Consider the following 20,297-nt stretch of genomic DNA (forward strand, 5'->3'; position numbering starts at 1 on the left):
GCTCCTGAGTTCAATCCCCAATACAAAAAAAAATTTTTTTTTCCATCTCTCTGCATCTGTTCTCTCTCTGTTCTTGCCTGCTGTCTACTTTATCTATTAGTATTCTTAATGTTTCAGTTATAGTCGTTTTGCCTTCCTGGTCTGGTAGTTCCAGTATCTCTGCCATGTCGGAGTTTGGTTCTGACACTTGTTCCGTCTCTTCAAACTTTTAGTGTGACTGGTCACTTTTTCTTGGTGGCTGGACATGATGTCCTGGGTATTGGCAACTGCTCTAAATCGGCTTTTAGTAATTTGGGGGTGAGCTGTGAGGCAGGGGAAGCGGGCTGCGCTCCTTGGAGCAGTTAGCTGGTGCATCAGGACTGTGAACTTCATACCTGCCCCTCGGTCCTCCCCCGGATGGCTGGAAGGGCCTGGCGGTGGTGATTCCCTTTTGGCTAGGTTAGGTGCTGGTTAAATACTTTCTCTTGAGGGCAGGTCTTGTGAAGAACAGATGGTTTTGACATTTATAAAAATGGCTACCCCTCCCCCTGCTGGAAGGGGAAGGGGATTTTTCTGATATTCCCGCTCAGAATTTGGTTGATTTCCTGGAGACAAAACTCACAGAAGTGCGTGGACGGCCCTGCGCCTGGGCTCCACGGGAGCTTCCCACTCTGACTGCCCACACGGGGCCTCCGGCGGTTCACTATCACGGTTTTGGGTTTTGGTCTCTGTACCCGGGGCTGCTGCCCTCGGGCTCCGGCTGAGCCTCTGCTCGGGAGGTTGTGAGTGTCTCCACGTGCCTGTCGGTCTCCCCAGTTTTAGGGGTGGTGCTTTGTCCTGTGATCTCGCTTTTCTTATGGCTCTAAGAAGAGCTGTGGATGTTTCGGTGCACACAGCTTCTTGCCTGTTGTTGGGAAGAGCGGTGATCCCCAAGCTGCTTCCATGCGGACCTGGAAGCTTGCTCCAGTCCTTCCTGGGATGCGTCCTGGGCTGGGTTTGTGCGTTGCAGGTTAAGCCCCCCTGCTCTGGCTTCAGCGATGCCCTCCAGAGGCTGAGTGCTAAAGGCTTGGTCCTGGGAGGTGGTGGAGCCTCCAGGAGCTGGGCTAGTGGGAGGTCCCAGGGTCCTGCCAAGGACTAGGGTGTGTCCTGGTGGGATCTCAGTGTCTTCCTCCACGCTCTGCTTTGTGGCTCTCCAGGTGAACAGTTTGCCCTGCCACATGCTCCTGTTTTGACGTGCCGCCCTCGCCAGCAGCCCAGAGCAATGGCTGCTCAGTCGCGGAAGGGTAAGATTACAGGGCTGCCCCACTACGCCTGCTAGCCCTTTTCTCTTGATAAGTCATTGCCTCAGGTATTTTCTGATGGTGATGGAAAGCTGACCAACATACTCACTGGAGCCATAAGAAGGTAGAGACATGATCTGCCCATGGTGTTTAGAGGTGCTGCCTTTGAGAGGTGAGTAGACAGGGTCATCAGGATGGAGCTGGTGGCTTTATAAGAGGGAGAAACACACACACACACACACACACACACACACACACACATGGTCCCTGCCTCCTGCCATGTCCCATTTTGGGGTTCTTCTGGCAAGAAAGTCATTATCAGATGCAGGCCCTTTAACCTGCACGCCAATGAGGTCTACCCCCATTTTTATTCCCATCATGAGAAAAAGGGCCACAGCATGAATGACCACTGTCTCCTGTGGCCTGAAACCTCTTTTCTTTATAAAGTTACCCAGCCTCGGGTGTTTTATTTTTTGAGTTACTGGGGATGGAACCTAGGGCCCTTCTACCTCCGGGCCATACTCCCAGACCTATTTTTTATATGTTTTTTGGAAACAGGGTCTAAGTTGCTGAGAGCCTCACTAAGTAGTTGAGGCTGGCTTTGAACCTCCGCGATCCTCCTGTCTCAGCCTCCCAAGTGCTGGGATTACAAGTGTGCGCCACCACGCCCAGCCTCAGGCATTTTTTAATACTAGAAAATTTAGTAATACAGAATGCATTTAATATAGAATTATGTCATATTCTTTTTTGGTACTGAGTATTATTTGAAGTTTGGTGTGTTTTGAGCATACAAAACAAACATTGGTTAGAACTAGCCACCTTCGTTAGCCTATGTGGCTTGTGGCTTCTGCATGAGAGAGTACAGTTCTAAGTGGAAGTCTGATAGCCTGAGAATGGGGTGATTAACTATTATCTTGGCATAAATCACCTTCCCACCTGAGGTTAACTGACTTTTTCCACAGTATTAGAAACGCAACCCAGATGACCCAGGAGAGTTTTCTTTACTTATGCTAGTCTCCGAAAAGCACACAGTAAGCATTTACCACGTGCTTATTACCATTAGGGGAAGCAGTTCCTTATTACCAGAATTATTTAAATTGGAGATAATTTCAAGACCTTGAGCTTTTTCTCTCATTGCTGCTAAGTTACTTCAGCAAACTTCATCTGGGAGCTTGCTTTTTTTTTCTTCTGTGTATCCAATTGTCAGAGACAAAAGTCCCTGACGACAGGTGGACATCAACCTAGGATGATGAAAATTCCCAGTGCAGGTGTTCTAGTTTAGTGACGGACCTTCTCAAACAAGTGAGCCAAATGGACCTTCTCAGACTCCTATCTCACACAGGCTTTGCACGTTCTTAGATCACTTGTACTTCTAACCTGCTTTCGTCTGTGTGGGTAGAGGGAGCGTTTCTTACCCGGGATTGCTGGTGCTTCTGGTAGAACTCGGTCACGTTAAAGTTGTCCAGGTTGACCAGCAGGCTCTGCTTACACATCTCACAGGTCTTCACAGAGCCCAGATCTGCTCCTTGAATTAAAGAATTCTACGTAAGAGAGTAGACCTTAGGTGTTTTCACCACACACACGCATGCATGCACGCACGTACGCATGCACAGAATTATATGTTATGTAAAACCCTGGGTCTGTTTGTGTTGGAACTTTAGACAGGTGATATTTGGGGGCTGAACTTCTGCGTGTTATGAATTCTGAGCTTCAGTGACCTTCATGTAAAGTCAGTCATCTTCTGCAGAAAATGACCTTGAGTCTGAGATCTGAAAATTTCCCTTCGTAATCATTTATTATGCAAGCTTCATGTAAGTGAAATTCCCATGCCTTTTAAATAACAGGCCTGTTTCTATTTAAATATAAACAGAGTGGTTCATAAAATTGGAATTTCTATATGGAAGCTAAGGGCCTGTGATGCAGGTGACTTCAATAACAGTGAATCTTGGGCCAATGGAGTTAAAAATTTCTTGTAGCTCTAACAGCGAACCGGGTAAATAAGTTAGTGAGGACCAAATGGATGGCAGAGGCTGTTATCAGCTAGTGGCTTAAAAATCTACCCCTACTGTCACATTTGCAACCTGAGGGTGAGGGCCCCGAGTGAGGTCTATCTACTGTAGTGCTGGGGGCCGGTGCCTACACCTGAGCCCAGTCTGAGTTGCTGTTTTCTTTTGTTTTGTTTTGTGGTAGTGGGGATGGAACCCAGGAGCATTCTACCTCTGAGCTACACCCTCAGGATTTTTTTTTTTTTTCCCTGCGGGTCTGGGGATGGAAACCAGAGCATTCGACCTCCGAGCTACATTCCCTGCCCAATTTTTTTTTCTTTATTTTGAAACCATGTCTCACTGAGTTGCAGAGGGTCTCACTAAGTAGCTGAGGCTGTCCGCGAACCGTGATCCTCTGGTCTCAGCCTCGAATACAGGAATTACAAGCGTGCACCACCACGCCCGGGGTTTTTTTTTTTTTTTTTTTTTTGTTCTTTATTTTAAAACAAGGTATAAGTTTTGAAACAATCCTCCTGTCTCAGCCTCCCAAGTACTGGGATTATAGTACTGCCCGGCACTGAGTTCTGTTTTTATACAAACATGCAAATCTAGATCAGCACTTTTCCCCTCTTATCCTACTCTCTATGCAAAAGTAAGAGCTGCAGAAGCACGTCTGTGTCTAAGCAAAAGACACCATGCATCTCCCTCCCTCGTGTAGCGGCTGCGCTTAGAATGACGGTGTATTGGTGTGTATTTTATTTATTTATTTATTTATTTATTTATTTATTTATTTATTTATTTTATTTGTGGTACTGGGGTTCCTGGAAGCCCTTTTACCTCTGGGCTACACTCCCAGACCTATTTTATATATATATTTTTTATTTGGAAACAGGGTCTCTTAAGCCAGTGCGGCTGGCTTCGAACCAGCGCGATCCTCCTGTCTCCGCCTCCCAAGCGCAGGGATTACAAGCATGTGCCACCACGCCTGGCCTGGTGTGTATTTTATACATCAAAAAGCAGAGGCCTTCCTAGTTACCTGCATCTATGTGGTGATTAGGGCTTGCGCAGGTTTATATCTCCATTCTATTTCCCCACTGGGGATGTAAGAAGATAGTAAATAGTAGAGAGTTTGTAAAGGGGGAGGATGAGCAGTAATCCCTTATCTGCTTTCTGTTTGCTTCTTTTTTTTAAATTTGTATTTATTTATTTATTTGGTGGTACTGGGGGTAGAACCCAAAGGCTTTCTACCTCCGGGCTACACTCCCTGACCTATTTTATATTTTATTTGGAAACAGGGTCTCACTAAGTTGCCGAGAGCCTCACTAAGTAGCTGAGGCTGGCTTTTTCTTTTATTATTATTTTTTAATTTATTTTTATTGGTGCATTGTAATCATACATCACACTGGAATATAAGACTTGAGAGGATATACAAGCACACATCATCCAATTAGCCCTCATCCAGCCCCCATCCCATTCCCTCCCCCTCCCTCCATCCCATGCTTGTTTGGTGATTAACTTTGATACATATGTTTATGTACCTCCTGCTTTTTAAAGAGGCTCCATCCTGCCCTATTCCATACCCTCTGATTGGTCACCTTAATTGCTTCACTATAGGGCCCTTTCTATAGCTCGACCACTTCCTGTTGCCCCTTTCCTCCTAGTTATTGCTGATTAGGGGAAGCATCTGGTTTTAATTTTCTGCGATATTTCTCTGTGCATGCCGCATTGCAAATACCGATCCCACTCTTGATGGCCCCAGTTGTGGCCTGGCTACCCGGTGGACTGATCCAGACCTCGCTGGCTCAAGCAGCGGCCTTGCTGAGGCTGGCTTTGAACCTCCTGTCTCAGCCTCCCAAGTGCGGGGATTACAAGCATGCGCCACCATGCCTGGCTCTTTTCTTTCTTTTCTTTTCTTTTCTTTTCTTTTTTCTTTTTTCTTTTTTTTTTTTTTTTAGCACCATGTAGTTATGCTTTGGTCTAGGGAACATCCCCTGTGTCTCCCGGCCTAATCTTGCCGAACGTATTCACACTGGCATCAGCACTTAACATCATTTTTACGACACATTCCATGGGGCCCCCTTTTTTGGTCTGTGCTAGATGTTTATTTAATTGGCCTAAATTTCTAGTCAGATAAAGCATGTTATGGCACTGGAATCCACTTTTTTCCCCCCTCTCTTAACCGAGTTCTTGGCTGGCTATGTGGACGTGCATTTGAGCCCGTGGAGCCACCCTGACTTTGTCTGGCTAGAGAAGATTCACACAAGAAACTGGAGCTTCAGGGATGAGACGGTTAACAGGATCATCCCTTGTGTCCACTCGCTAATTAAATGGCATGTTGTCCTTGGTGAGAGATGGCAGTGCCTGCGGGGACAGGCTCCAGGTCTCCGCGGTGGCCTGGAACAGGGGGAAGGACGAGGAAGAAACAGAATCTGGCCACAGAGTAAAGTTTTTAGCCAGGCACGTCTGAAAGATAAAGCAGCTTTCTTTCTTTCTTTCTTTCTTTCTTTCTTTCTTTCTTTCTTTCTTTCCTTCCTTCCTTCCTTCCTTCCTTCCTTTCCTTCATACTGGGGGTGGAACCCAGGGGCCTTCGACCTCCAGGCTATACCCCCAGACCTATTTTTATATTTTATTTGGAGACAGGGTCTCACTAAGTTGCTGAGAGCCTCACTAAGCTGCTGAGGCTGCCTTCGAACCTGCGATCCTCTTGTCTTGGCCTCCTAAGTACTGGGATTACAAGCGTGTGCCACTACACCCGTCTAAGAGCGGCTATTTTCTGATTGAGTTGCTTGCATTGGTATCCATGTTTTTTTGTTTGTTTATTAAAATTGTGCTCATTCAGCCGGGCGTGGTGGCACATGCTTGTAATCCCCGCGCTTGGGAAGCTGAGACAGGAGGATCGCACAGGTTCGAAGCCAGCCTCAGCTACTTAGTGAGGCTCTCAGCAACTTAGTGAGACCCTGTTTCCAAATAAAGTATAAAATAGGTCTGGGAATATAGCCCAAAGGTAGAAAGCCCTGGGTTCCACCCCCAGTAACACCAAAAAAAAAAAAAAAAAAAAAATTGTGCTCATTCTCAGCGGGCATGGTGGCGCACACTTGTAATCCCAGCATTTGGGAGGCTGAGACAGGAGGATTGTGGTTTAAGGATGGCCTCAGCTACTTAGCACCACTCAGTGCCACCCTGTTTCAAAATAAACAATAAAAAATCAAGCTGGGGGTGTAGCTCAGAGGTAGAATGCCCCCGAGTTCCATCTCCAGTACTGCAAAAAAAAGAGGAAAGAAAATAAAAAAGAAAATAAAAAAATGTGCTCATTCTTAGAGCCATGTTTTAAATAAACCTGTCCTCTGCCAAGAAAACTGAAGCTGCCCTCCTCATGTGGATTTAGGCTTATCACCTCCCCAGGGAGTTGCGAAGGGGCTTCACACCCAATTATAAGACCAAACTGACAAAGCGGGTGCGTGGAAATCCCTTTATCCAGGAAGGTTCTAGAAAAGCTCCCTTTCCTCACCCCTGCTGCAAACTTAGCTTTGCTTGGCCCTCACGTGGTCCCCTCTGCCTCCCCAAGTACCAGGAAATAGAACTGTGTGTATTTGGGGGGTCTTGTATGATGGATGTTTTCTTTGGGAAAGGAACTGATCCTAGGGGTGTCCTCTTTGAACTACACTCTCAGTTCTATTTTTTATTTTTATTTTTTATTTATTTACATTTTTGTTGTACTGGGGATGGAACCCAGGGGCTTTCTACCTTTGGGCTATACTCCCACGCCTATTTTATATTTTATTGGAAAGAGGGTCTCACTAAGATGTTGAGAGCCTCACTAAGTAGCTGAGGCTGGCTTTGAACCTACATGATCCTCCTGTCTCAGCCTCCCAAGTATTGGGATTATAAGTGTACATCACCACACTCAGCTTATTTTTAATTAATTAATTAATTTATTTATTTTTGCAGTACTGGGGATGGAACCCAGGGGCATTTTACCTTCAAGCTATCTCCCCCCAGCCCTATTTTTATTCTTTATGTTGTTTTTGTTTTTTTTGGTGGTCCTGGGGGTGGAACCCAGGGGCTTTTCTACCTCTGGGGTATACTCCCAGACCTATTTCATACTTTATTTGGAAACAGGGTTTCACTAAGTTGCTGAGGCTGGCTTTGAACCTGTGTGATCCTTCTGTCTCAGTCTCCCAAGCACTGGGATTACAAGCGTGCACCACCATGCCTGGCTTATTCTTTATTTTGAAATAGGGTCTCACTGAGTTTTGGAGGGCCTCACTAAGTAGCTGAGGCTGTCCGTGAACTGCGATCCTCCGGTCTCAGCCTCCTGAATGCTGTGATTATAAGTGTGCACCACCATGCCTGGCCCTTACTTTTTACTTATTATACTTATTTTTATTTCTATTTTTTTGTGGTACTGTGGATGGGACCTAGGGGCATTGTACCTCCAAGCTATACACCCAGCCCTATTTTTTATTCTTTATTTTGAAACAGGGTCTCAGTGAGTCGCAGAGGGCCTCACTAAGTAGCTGAGGCTGTCCGCGAACCATGATCCTCCAGTCTCAGGCTCCCAAATGCTGGGATTACAAGCGTGCGCCATCACGCCCGGCTTTATTTTTCATTTTGAAACAGGATCTAATTGGCCTTGAACCTGCGATGCTCCTATCTCAGCCTCCCAAGTACTGGCGTTACGGGGCGTGGGCCACCACCACTACTTTTGCTGAGTGCCTACCTGGCCACCAGCACCTGGCACTCGCAGGGGCCCAGCCCCTGCCCCTCCTTCTGTGCCTCCCGCTGCCAGGCGGCCTCAGCATCTCTGCTCAGGTCTCCAGCAGGAGACGGATTCAAGAGCAAATAATTCCAGAATTCTTCCCTTATACCTGAAAAACATTCACTTCCCTCCCATAATTCGAAGGCAGCGTTTATGGGCAAGAACCCTGGGCTTGGCCGCGCGCCCCTGAGCGTGAGCGGTGGTGTCTCAGATGAAGGATACCTGGCGGCATGTTCGCTCGCACGCTTCCGTCGCCACCTACCTGATGTTATTTTCACCTTCAGCCACTTTTTCAAGCACTCTTGGTGAACAAACTGCAGGCTTCCCACGCAGCCGCACGGCTCCAGCAGGGGGTTGGCAGGGGAACCCCCGGCTATCTGACAGATGCGGCACAAATCTCCCTCCTCCTCCGAGTCCTCCTCCAGGAGGCTGAGGAGAAAACAAGCCCTGGTGACCAACCCGCGCCACGATGGAGGCTGCCTCAAATGCCAGGCCCTGGGCATTCATGGGGCGACCCCTCGGTGGCCTGCCCACTGGGGCTTCTGGGACTCAGCCACCGAGCCCTCTGACCTGCTGAGAACTCTCCTTGTGGGGTTATTGGAGATGGGTGCACAGATTTTGTGGTGGGGGTACTGGGGATTGAACAGGGGTGCTCTACCTCAGCATGATGCCTCCCTCTAGTCTATCTCTCTCTATATATTTGTGTGTGTGTGTGTGTGTGTGTGTGTGTGTGTGTGTGTGTGTGTGTCTGGAGATGGAACCTAGGGGCATTCAACCTCTGAGCTACACCCCCTGCCGTAATTTCTTAATTCTTTATTTTGAAACAGGGTCTCACTGAGTTGCAGAGGGCCTCACTAAGTAGCTGAGGCTGTCTACAAACTTCAGTCCTCCAGTCTCAGCTTCTTGAATGCTGGTATTACAAGCGTGCGCCACCACTCCCGGCTCTAGTCCTATTTTTAATTTTTTTTTTTGAAATAGGGTCTCATTGAGTTGCAAGGGACCTCACAAAGTACCCGAGGCTGTTTGTGAACTGGGCTCCTCTCCTCCTCCTGTCTCTGCCTCCCGAATGCTGGTATTACAAGTGTGCGCCACCGCGCCTGGCTCTATTTTTTTATTTTTGGTGGTACTGGGGATGGAACCCATCTACCTCCAGGCTACACTCCCAGACCTATTTTATATTTTACTTGGAAACAGGATCTCTTAAGCCAGCCTCCTGTCTCCGCCTCCCAAGCATGGGGATTACAAGTGTGTGCCACCACGCCTGGCCACGCCTGGCTCCATTTTAAATTTTGATACAGAATCTTGCTGGGTTGCTGAGAGTACCTCCCAACTACAGCCCCAGCCCTCTTTTTAATTTTTAAACTGGGACTTATTAGGTTGCTGACATTCTTGCTAAGTTGCCAAGATGGGTCTCAAACCTGTGATCCTTCTGTTTCAATGTATGGGATTACAGCCATGTGCCACACGCCGGCGTGATGCATGGATTTTGTTTTTTGTACTGGGGGTGGAACCCAGAGGCTTTCTACCTCTGGGCTATACTCCCAGACACACACACATACTCTCTCTCTCTCTCTCTCTCTCTCTCTCTCTCTCTCTCTCTCTCTCCATATATATACATATATATATATATATATATATATATAAAATTATTTGGAAACAGGGTCTCACTAAGTAGCTGAGGCTGGCTTCGAACCTGTGTGTTTCTCCTGTCTCAGCCTCCCAAATGCTGGAATTACAAGCGTGCGCCACCACGCCGGCGTGATGCATAGATTTTTATACAGTCTCCTTGGTTATTGATATGTGTGAGTGTGCGCGCTACCACCACAATCAAGAAGTCGTGGGGGGGGGGGCTGGGCTGCTGATAAAGATGGAATTAATGAAAACGTAAGCAAAGATATTTGTGCCTAATATATGAGGAGTGAAGAAGAGCTGGCTGATGTTCATGTTGAGAGGTTTAAGATCCTCTCCTCTCCCTCCCCTTTGAGTCCTCACAGACAGGGGACTGTCTGGCCAGGGAAAGGAGGCTGGCTGGATACTAAAATCAAAGGAGAGGAAGAAATGCACAGTGTTCCAGGTATAGAAATAGATGCCCGGTTTTATTTCCTTTTCTTTCTTTTTTTGTGGTACTGAGAATTGAACCAAAGGGCTTACTACCTCTGAGCTGCACTCCCAGGCCTATTTAATTTATTTGTTTATTTATTTATTTATTTATTTATTTATTTATTTTTGCGGGTCTAGGGATGGAACCCAGAGACATTAGACCTCCGAGCTACACCCCCTGCCCAAGTTTTTATTCTTTATTTTGAAACAGGGTCTCACTGAGTTGCGGAGGGCTCCACTAAGTCGCGGAGGCTTGTCTACCAACCGCACCCCTCCAGTCTCAGCCTCCCGAATGCTGGGATTACAAGCGTGCGCCACCACGCCCGGCTTATTTTACTTTGTTTTGAATCAGGGTCTCACTAAATTGTTAAGGTTCTTGCTAAGTAGCTGAGGCTGGCCTTGAACCTGTGATCCTTCTGCCTCAGCCTCCAAAGTACTAGGATGACAGGTGCGCATCACCACGCCTGGCTATGCCCATTTTCTTGAGACAACAATGAAAAGGAGAATTATAGTTTTTCCTTTAGAGATATTCTGAATAATTAAAAATATTTTAATACTGAGATTTTAATATATTTCCCATAGTTTTGTAAATAATCTGGAAGAACACATATACTATAGACCAAATGTCCTCCAACTGACAAAGATAAGCTACAGGGAGATCCTACAAGAGAAACTAGGGAGAGATTAGTGAAATTTTCAAACCATGTTTTACATATGTGTACAGACACTGGAGAGCAGGGAATACTCCAGCTTTTCTCAGCCCATGGCGTGTTTGCAAATACTGCATATGTAATGGGCACAAAAAACACAGATCGCATTTTCTGAGATCACGATGCTGTTAAATTAAGATGACAATAAATTATTTATTTTATTTATTTATTTATTTATTTATTGGTGGTACTGGGGTTCCTGGAAGCCCTTTAAACCTCCGGGCTACACTCCCAGACCTATTTTTTATACTTTTTTATTTGGAAACAGGGTCTCCTAAGCCAGCGCGGGCGGCTGGCTTCGAACCTCCTGTCTCGGCCTCCCAAGCCCGGGGATTACAAGCATGCGCCACCACTCCCGGCGACAATAAATGTTTTAAAAAGGATAAGAAAGGGAGACATATCAAATACTATACTTTATACTATATACTTTTTACAGTTGTTGAATTTATAATAAATAATGATACATAATTAGCCGGGTGTGGTGGCGCACCCTTGTAATCTCAGCATTCAGGAGGCTGAGACAGGAGGATCGTGGTTTGCGGCTAGTCTCAGCTATTTAGTGAGGCCCTCTGCAACTCAGTGAGACCCTGTTTCAAAATAAAGAATAAAAAATAGGGCTGGGCCGGGTGTGGTGGCGCGCGCTTGTAATCCCCGCGCTTGGGAGGCAGAGACAGGAGGATCGCGCAGGTTCGAAGCCAGCCCCGCGCGCTGGTTTAGGAGACCCTGTTTCCAAATAAAAATGTAAAAATAGGTCTGGGAGTGTAGCGCGGAGGTAGAAGGGCTTCCAGGAACCCCAGGACCACCCAAAAAAAAAATAGGGCTGGGGGTGTAGCTCGGAGGTAGATGCCCCTGGGTTCCATCCCCAGTACGGCAAATAAATAAATAAATAAATAAATAAAATTAATGCAGTATTTCAAGCAGAAAGTTCATGAATATACTGACAGGGATCATGTATGATAAAGTAGGCATTTCAAATTAGTAAGGAAAGAATAGGACAATATGCTAAATGTAAAAAGAAAAAAAAAGCCCCCACTGAGACAAGAGGATTGCAGGCTTGAGGACAGCCTCAGCAAGTAGTAAGACACTCATCAACCCAGTGAGACTCTGTTTCAAAATAAAGATAAAATAGAGCTGGAGGTGTAGATCAGAGCTGGGCTCAATCCCCAGAACCACAAAACATCCCCAAATAAAAATAAAAAATAGACATTAGAACACCACTTTATACCATACACTAAAATATATTCCATGTGAGTTTAAGTATAGTTACCATATAGTAGGTATTTAATATATACTGGGCATTCTGTGACATATGTAAATATTTAACACCTCATTTAATTTTTATGCTCTTTGAAGAATTTGTATATTATTATTTCTATTTGTTAGATGGAAAACCACATTTCTAGAAGTAAAGTAACTTGCTCAAAATAATAGAATTATAGTTGGTAGACTCAGGAATCAATTCTAGACTCATAAGAAAACAACGCCATCTGGATGTGATGGTGTGTGCCTGAAAGCCCAGTACTTGAGAGGCTGAGACAGGAGGGTTGCAGGTTAGAGTGCAGCCTCTGTGACCTAGACCCTCAAAAACTTATTGAGAGCCTGTTTCAAAATAAAAAATAAAAAGGGCTGGGTGTAGCTTGGGTGTAGAATGCCCTAGATTCAATCCTTAGTACATGTACACGTACACACACACACACACACACACACACACACACACACCATGTTTTTAACCTCTATTGTTTAGAAAATGAAACTACTAGAATACTAAAAATATTAGAATACTAGAAAAACACTAGAAGAAAATAACTACAGACACTTGAGTGATCATTGAGTTCTCTAAGCCTGGCACCAAATGCAAAAGCCATCAGGGAAAATATTGCCGGACTTGATTGAAAGAAATTTTAGAATTCCACATGTCAAAAACAATACGCACACAAAATATAAATAAAATGGAGAAAGTGAAAAAAAGGAATTACTACTGATTTTATATAAAGAGTGGGATGTTTATAATTCTAGTGGGTAAAGACAATGCTAACACCCAAGAGAAGAATGGAGAGGGGACCTAATCAAGGCAGTACAAATGAAGAAATGAAAATTATCCATAAACATGGGAAAAGTTCAACACTACTGGTAACATTAAATTGCAATGTATACCAATCATCTTTTTTTTTTTTTTTTGGTGATACTGGGGTTCCTGGAAGCCCTTCTACCTCCGGGCTACACTCCCAGACCCATTTTTATATTTTTATTTGGAAACAGGGTCTCTTAAGCCAGCTAAGGCTGGCTTCGAACCTGCGCGATCCTCCTGTCTCCGCCTCCCACCCAATCATCATTTTTGGATAATCATTTCTCAAACATGAAATTCCCCAGAATTGGCAAGAGTGTAGAGGAAAATGATTTATACAATGAAGGTGAGATTACAAATACAAAAACTTTCTTAAAGAGCAGTTTGATAATACACATTACAAACCTTAAGAATGTGCATTCCCGAGCCAGGCGTGGTGGCGCACGCTTGTGATCCCAGCATTTGGGAGGCTGAGACAGGAGGATCATGGTTCACAGCCAGCCTCAGCTACCTAGTGAGGCCCTCTGCAACTCAGTGAGACCTGGTTTCAAAATAATAAAAAATAGGGCTGGAGGTGTAACTCAGAGGTCGAATGCCCCTGGGTTCCATCCCCATTTTCACGCACACAAAAAGAATAGCATGTGCCTTCCCTTTCATCAGCAGCTACACATTTAAGAGGTTATTCTGATTAATTATGGATATGCTAAAAAGACATGGATCAAATGAAAACAAATACACTCAATATAAAATCAGCAGTCCTTAAAAAACCCGTGGTGGTGCACACCTGTAATCCTAATATTTGGGAGGCTGAGACAGGAGGATTATAAATTTGCGGCTAGCTTCAGCAATTTAGCGGGCCCTCTGCAACCTAATGAGGCTCTGTTTCAAAATAAGAAATAAAATAGGGTTGGGGTATGGCTTACAGGCAGAACACCTCTGGTTCAATCTCTGATATTACACACACACACACACACACACACACACACACACACACACACATTATTCACAGTTGAAATTGTTTTCTACTTAAAAAACTCAAATAATCTACAGACAAAATGTAAGTAATAACTAATAATATAGTTAATTGCATTTCTATACATCAACAACAAAGAAAGTTAGAATTAAAATATTGCTTTAACACTAATAAAAAATTAAAAAAATTAAAAAATAAAATATTGCTTTAATAGTAAATAAAAACACTAGAGATATATAGAAGGGCTCTTATGAAGACAATCATAAAATTGCATCGAAAGGCATTAAAAAATGAAAATAAAAGGGATATATATATTATGCGATATATATATATATATATATATATATATATATATAGTTTATCAGAGTAAAAAATATTACCTTGCAATTGTCAAGTCTCCCAGAATAGCCTACAGATTCAATGTAATTCTAAAACAAATCCCAACAAGCAGATTCTTAAATATATAGTCAGCTGAGCATGGTGGTGCACACCTGTAATCCCAGTACTTGGGTGGCTGAGACAGGAGGATTGTAGGCTGGAGACCAATCTCAGAAACTTAGTGCGACTCTCAGCAACCTAGTGAATTTGTTTCGACAAACAAATAAGCAAACAAAACAAAACAAAATGGTCTGGGGGAGTAGCTCAGAGGTAGAATGCCCCTGAGTTCAATCCCCAATACCGCTCCCCCCAAAGTATTTTGTCAAGGACTCTATAAGAAACAATGTGGGAAGGGAGGTTTTGCACCGTCACTTATCAACATCTATAAAGGCAGCAGATATTAAGATGGTCTGGTATTAATCAGGAAAAGGCAAAAAAAAAAAAAAAAAAAAGAAAAACAAGACCAGTGGAACAGGACAGCAAGCCCTGAAACAGACAGAGGCGTGCTCAGGCGTGTTATGTATGATGGAGGTGGGGCAACTGCATGTTCATAAGGGAAAAACTAAAACACACCTCACATCAAAGATGATTTCACATTTGAATTCACAACCCATTTCACATTAAGTCCTAAATGTGCAAGCTAAAACGAGAGATTTTAGAAGAAAATAGAAAGAATATTATAATGGTCCTCCGGTTAGGCAAGTATTTCTTAATCAAGATATCAATTATAATCCATAAAGAAGATGGACACATCTGACTACATTAAAATTAAGAATCTGTTTTCATTAAAAGACATCCTTAAGAAAGATAAGCTACAAATTGGAAAGTTACATTTCCAAGGCTTAGTAGCTAGAAAATATAGAAAGGACTCCTAAAATAAGATAAAAATTCTAAAAGAAAAAAATAAAGGCATAAATAAGTATTTCACAGAATGGGAAACATAAGTGGTCATTTAACATTTAAGAGAGCACATCAAATGCCTAACCTCATTAACGGTAATGGAAATGCAAATTATGGCCACAGTATCATTCTATTCCCATCAGAATGGCAAATCTGACAAGCCAATCAACGTAAGTGTTGTCAAGGATGCACAACATTAGATATTGCTGGTGGGATAATAGATTGGCATTATTTAGCACAGTGGAAGATGTGCCCCCTGCCAGCCCAGCAATTGCACTCCTAGCCAAATATCCCAGAGAACTCTTGCCACGTGCACCAGGAGACATTTACGGAAATGTCCATGCAATGCTGTTCGCAGAATACAGTAAAAATCCAAATGCCCATCGACAGGATCACTAAATAGTGGTCTACTCATGCTGTCTGCGAACCGTGATCCTCCGGCCTCAGCCTCCCGAATGCTGGGATTATAAGCTGAAGGAACATTTTAAAAATGGCCACGCCCGGCTTCTAAGACATTTTTGAAATAGTAAGTTTTTTATATACAGAAGAGAGCTCATCTGATAAATTAAACACTCCATAAATAATAGCTGTTTAAAGCTGGGCATGGTGGCGCACGTTTGTAATTCCCGGGCTTGGGAGGCGGACAGGGAGGATCGTGCAGGTTCAAAGCCAGCCGAGCTGCCTTAAGAGACCCTGTTTCCAAAAACAAAAACAAAAACAAAAAAACCGGTATATAAGGTCTGGGAGTGTAGCCCGAAGGTAGAAGGGCTTCCAGGAACCACAGTACCAGCCCCCCCCCCAAAAAAAAGTGTTTAATGCATTATCACGCCTAGAATGCATGCATTTAAAAACTATTACTTTAAGCCCAAAGAAATCTTTTGGGGATGGTAGGAGTCCAGATTTCTGACAGGTGTGTCTGAAGCTGTGTTCTGAGTGAGGATGGGTGGGTGTGAGGGCTCTTAGCCTTGACCAGGTGCAGGTCTTCTCTTAAATTGCTTATTATGGAAAAGAAAAGTTACTGGCACTGGGCGTGGTGGAACATGCCTGTAATTCCAATACTTGAGAGGCTGAGACAGGAGAATGGCAGTTTCCAGGCCAGCCTCAGCAATTTAGTGACCTTGTTTCAAAATAAAAAAGAAAAAGAATTCTGGGGTTTAGCTTGGAGGTAAAATGTCTGAGTTCAAACCCTAGTATCCACCCCCATCCCCGCCGCAAAAAAAAGAAAGAAAGAAAAACAAAAGAAAGAAAAGAAAAAAGAAAAAGAAAAGGTACTGGAAACTAGAAAGTTTATTTCCGGAGTTGGATAAAAGACATAGAAGAGTGTAAATGCAGTCTGTGTTTCATTTTCTCCTCCTTCTTCCATATTTAATTCATTGCCATGCAATTTTCTTGCTTACAAATGAACATCAATAGGATAATTAACAGCCCGATTGAGCCACACTAACATCCACAAAGAGGCTCACATTCCAAGAATCAATTTCCATATCTGTAAGCCAAGATCAGGGCACAGTAAACACCAATCATAAGGAAACAGGAGAATCCTGACACGGTGTTTAATGATGGCTTTAAGTAGTATCCAATTTCATGGCTGTGAAATATCCCCAAATCACCTCATGAAAAAGGAAAAGATCAAAGAAAAAGACAATTGAAAAAAAGGTTCTCTCTCTCTCTTTCCCTCCCTCCCTCCCTCTCTTCCTTCTCCCCTTCCTTCTCTCTTCTGCATAAGAAAGAGCATATAAAATGAAGGCCTGGTTTCCCCTCCAAGGCCCCTTCAGAGAACTGAGGTAACTATGGTAACTGTTTGGGACCCGTGTTTCAGTTTGGAAGGTTCAATTTCTAGAACCGTTGGTTCGATTTGCCGAAAGTCCCCTGAGGGAGCACTGTGAGCTTCAAGCGTTGAATGGGCCCTTCTCTGGGGAGACAGCAACCTTTCCATGAAAAATCCTGGTTCCTAATTGCTGGGGAGAAGAGCTGGCCCAGTGTAGCCCTCAGAAACCCCATATGCCCAGCAAATTTGCCTTTATCTTAGAGTTATGGTGTTCAAGTCAAAAAATACTTTGGGAATACCAAAGAAATTGAGTGTGAACACCCAGTTTTTCTTTACACATACATATATTTTAAGAGCGACACAACGGGAACAATTTTCTCAACATAAGCAATCATGAAAACATCTAAGAAAAGCCTAGCTACGATTTAAAATTCCCATGACTCTCTAATAAAAGCGGAAAAAAATGCACGTACATTTATATATATATAACTATGCTACTTCCTCACCTTTCTTGCAATTTCTTGAGTTTCTCAGGGTCTGTCTTAACCTCGGTGGCCTCTCTCCCATCTGTGAAACCAGGGACTGACACGCTGCTGCCATTGTTATTTTGATTTGGGAAATCCGATACTGTAAAAAAAGTAAAAGGTATATTTTCTTGCAGGGATCCAGGCACAAGCAAGTGACCTTGTAAGTTCATTCTTGATGGAGAAGCACCGGGAGAATGCTCCAAGGACGAGTCAACGTGAGGGTCTATAAAGAGACCTTCTGTATATAACGGAGCGCCCCGAGGTTGGCGCGTTGAAGTGATGTCTTCTGCCCTCTGGGCATCGAATTCGTGTGCACTGTTTACTGGAAAATAATGTTGGTTTTCAGCACTGGCAAGTGAATTCCTATTTCGAATAGGGGACAGTGGCCGGCGAACACTGAACCTGGTGTTTCCCTCTGAGCCTGAGCTATGACCTAAAGTAGAGGTCGTTGCCAAGTCTATGGGAACGTCGTTAGTCAGAGCAAAATGCACAAACGCTCCAGGAGCGGTGTAAGATGCAGTCACTGATGATCTTGGAGCTACCGGTCTCGCAGACAGTAAATGGCCGAGAGTATTTCGCGTCCCGCTCAAATAGTTCTGCCAATCTCTTTCGTAGTAAGGGCCATCAGGCCTGTCTTCCATAGGCAGACTTTCGCTAGGCCCGCTTTCGCCATGGAGACCATCGTCTTGTCTGGGTTGGGATGCGGCGTCCACTGAGCGAGGGGTCTTTTTCTCATTTTCAGCGCCAACACCGTCATTCTCTTTGGCAGGTTCCCCATCAGGCAGTCGGGGGGCCGGGACCGTCTTCTGCCCGACCGAAGACTGAGTCGGCAGGGGCTCCGTCGAGTTGCCTGTTCTTAACGAGCTGTGATTGGGCTCTCTTCTTCTTAAAGAATTACCTCTGCTATGCTCGGCATTTTCTTCAGATGTTTTGTTTTTGGCCCGATTGGCTGATGTTGCAAGAAATCGACTTCTTTTATGATTGGCGGGAGAAGAGGGTGAGCACATACCAGCCATCAGAAGTTCCTCTTCTTCGTGGGTTTCGTCTTCGGTGTCGTCATTTTCTCCCCCAGTGTTTACAGATAAAATGGAATAAAAGTCTTCATCGCGGAACCTAAAGGGCGCCCTTCTCGGCCCTCCCACGGCGGTGGGGATGGGCGGTGGCCCCATGGACTCGCTCAGCATCTGAGGTCCATTTGTTTCTTGGAAGGCCTGGGTTAGCGCTGAATGAGGTTCATTCTGGGAAGGAGCACTGGGGTCCCCTCTTCTGGCCCTCTCAGGGGGGTTCTCAGCGGTCACCATCAGCTGCGAGGAGGAGGCCAAGCTTCTCCTCTCGCGGGTCGGCCTCTTCATCTTTGTCTCACCCACCCACATCGAGACTTCTTGTTGAGCTCCTGGCTCTGCATGGACAAGAGACAAGTTTGCCATTTGGTTAAAAGGGCCCATGAATGAAAGCCCTCCACACCAAGCAGGAGGACCCGAAGGCGAGAAACAAGCCCTGGAGAACAACATGTCCATGGCCCGCACGGCAGGAGCAGCCAGGGGAGCGCGGCCCGGAGGGCATCTGTGGGCTGCTTCTGGGTTCTCCTTCCTATGCCAGGGAGCTCAAGCTGGTCTTAGGGAAATGGGTTGACCCTGAGGATGCGGATTCCTTCTACAGAAGCTTCAGCAAGACGGGTCCAGCTCCAGGCCATTTGGGGCTGAAGATGGGTAAAACTCTCACTAAATACTGGGTTTTCCATCCTGTACTTAAAAGAAAACCCAGCACCGGGGTAGGGGGGTTGACTTCTAGAGAAACCACTCACTAGTCCTTTCTCATCCAAATCCATCCAACATACATTTGTGATGCTCCTGCTTTGTGTAGCACTTTACAAAAATTAAGAGCAGTGCAATCTATCTTGGCAGGTTGGGAGGAAAGCTCTAGAATCCGGTGCCCTGGTACACTGATGCTTACTCTTTAGGGAAAATGAAAAAAAATGTAAGTTTCTCAAGAAATCATGATCTCCTCTCTGTCATTAGCCTTTAATAAACTCACAACCTCTGTTTATCATACAATCTCCTCTCTCAGCCAGGTGTGGTGGCCCAAGCCTATAATCCCGGTATTTGGGAGGCTAAGAAAGGAGGATCACAGGTTTGAGGCTGACTTCAGCAACTTAATGAGATCTTTAGCAACTTAGCAAGACCCTCTGCCTCTGGGTTCAGCCTCCAGTACCAAAAATACCCCCCCCCTCAAAAAAAAATACAAGAATCCGCTCTCTCCTTACCAACCAAATTCTCTAGTATGAGGGGTTGTAGCAAGAAGAGAAGGGCAAAGTGCTCAGTGCCCAGGCGTTTCTATGGGTGAGATCATTTATCCCAAACTCCTAATGAACAAGCAGTTTATTGAGGGCTTCCACTGAGCGTGTCAGAGCCGCACCACCTGAATCATACACATTCAGCCTGGCGGCTCTGTGGAATAGGCATTTTGAGTGTGCCACATTAGAGCCGCGGGTGCAGCCCTCAGGAGGTCACATGACTCGACCAAGATCGTATTTCCAGTAAGTGGCGGAGTGAACATGTGAACCCAAGCCTGCCTGATGTGAGGGTTCGCGTTCTTAACCACTACCTTGTGTGTTCTCCCTCAAGAAACTGGCTGGCTCTCCAATTTTCTTGTGAAAACCAGGGTCTATGGAATTCACCGTGGTGTGTGTGTGTGTGTGTGTGTGTGTGTGTGTGTGTGTGTGCTCTGCTGATGTGGGTATAAAGCTGTGAGTACTTCTTGGATTCCGCTTCTTTTTCATTCCCTCCTGACGTGGACCGCCCCCCGCTCTGCTCCCTCTGTCGCTCTGTGGCTCTGAGGAGGCACCGCTGTCCTTATCATTTAGTTTCTAAAGC

At 44.9% G+C, this 20,297-nt stretch overlaps 1 protein-coding gene across 1 annotated transcript in view; it reads right to left on the reverse strand.

The window, feature by feature from the left end:
• MARCHF10 (membrane associated ring-CH-type finger 10) overlaps positions 1-18,797 on the reverse strand; it is a gene marked incomplete at both ends in the record, with an annotated part of 38,196 nt that extends 19,399 nt beyond the window's left edge. The window contains 3 exons of the mRNA XM_080714098.1: positions 2,675-2,784; positions 8,266-8,432; positions 17,404-18,797. Coding sequence (XP_080570224.1) covers positions 2,675-2,784; positions 8,266-8,432; positions 17,404-18,797 — 1,671 coding nt within the window. The remainder of the gene's footprint in view (positions 1-2,674; positions 2,785-8,265; positions 8,433-17,403) is intronic.
• Positions 18,798-20,297: the final 1,500 nt, after the last annotated feature.

Source organism: Muscardinus avellanarius, assembly GCF_963383645.1.
Source record: "Muscardinus avellanarius genome assembly, chromosome: 16".
NCBI classification, from domain to species: domain Eukaryota; kingdom Metazoa; phylum Chordata; class Mammalia; order Rodentia; family Gliridae; genus Muscardinus; species Muscardinus avellanarius.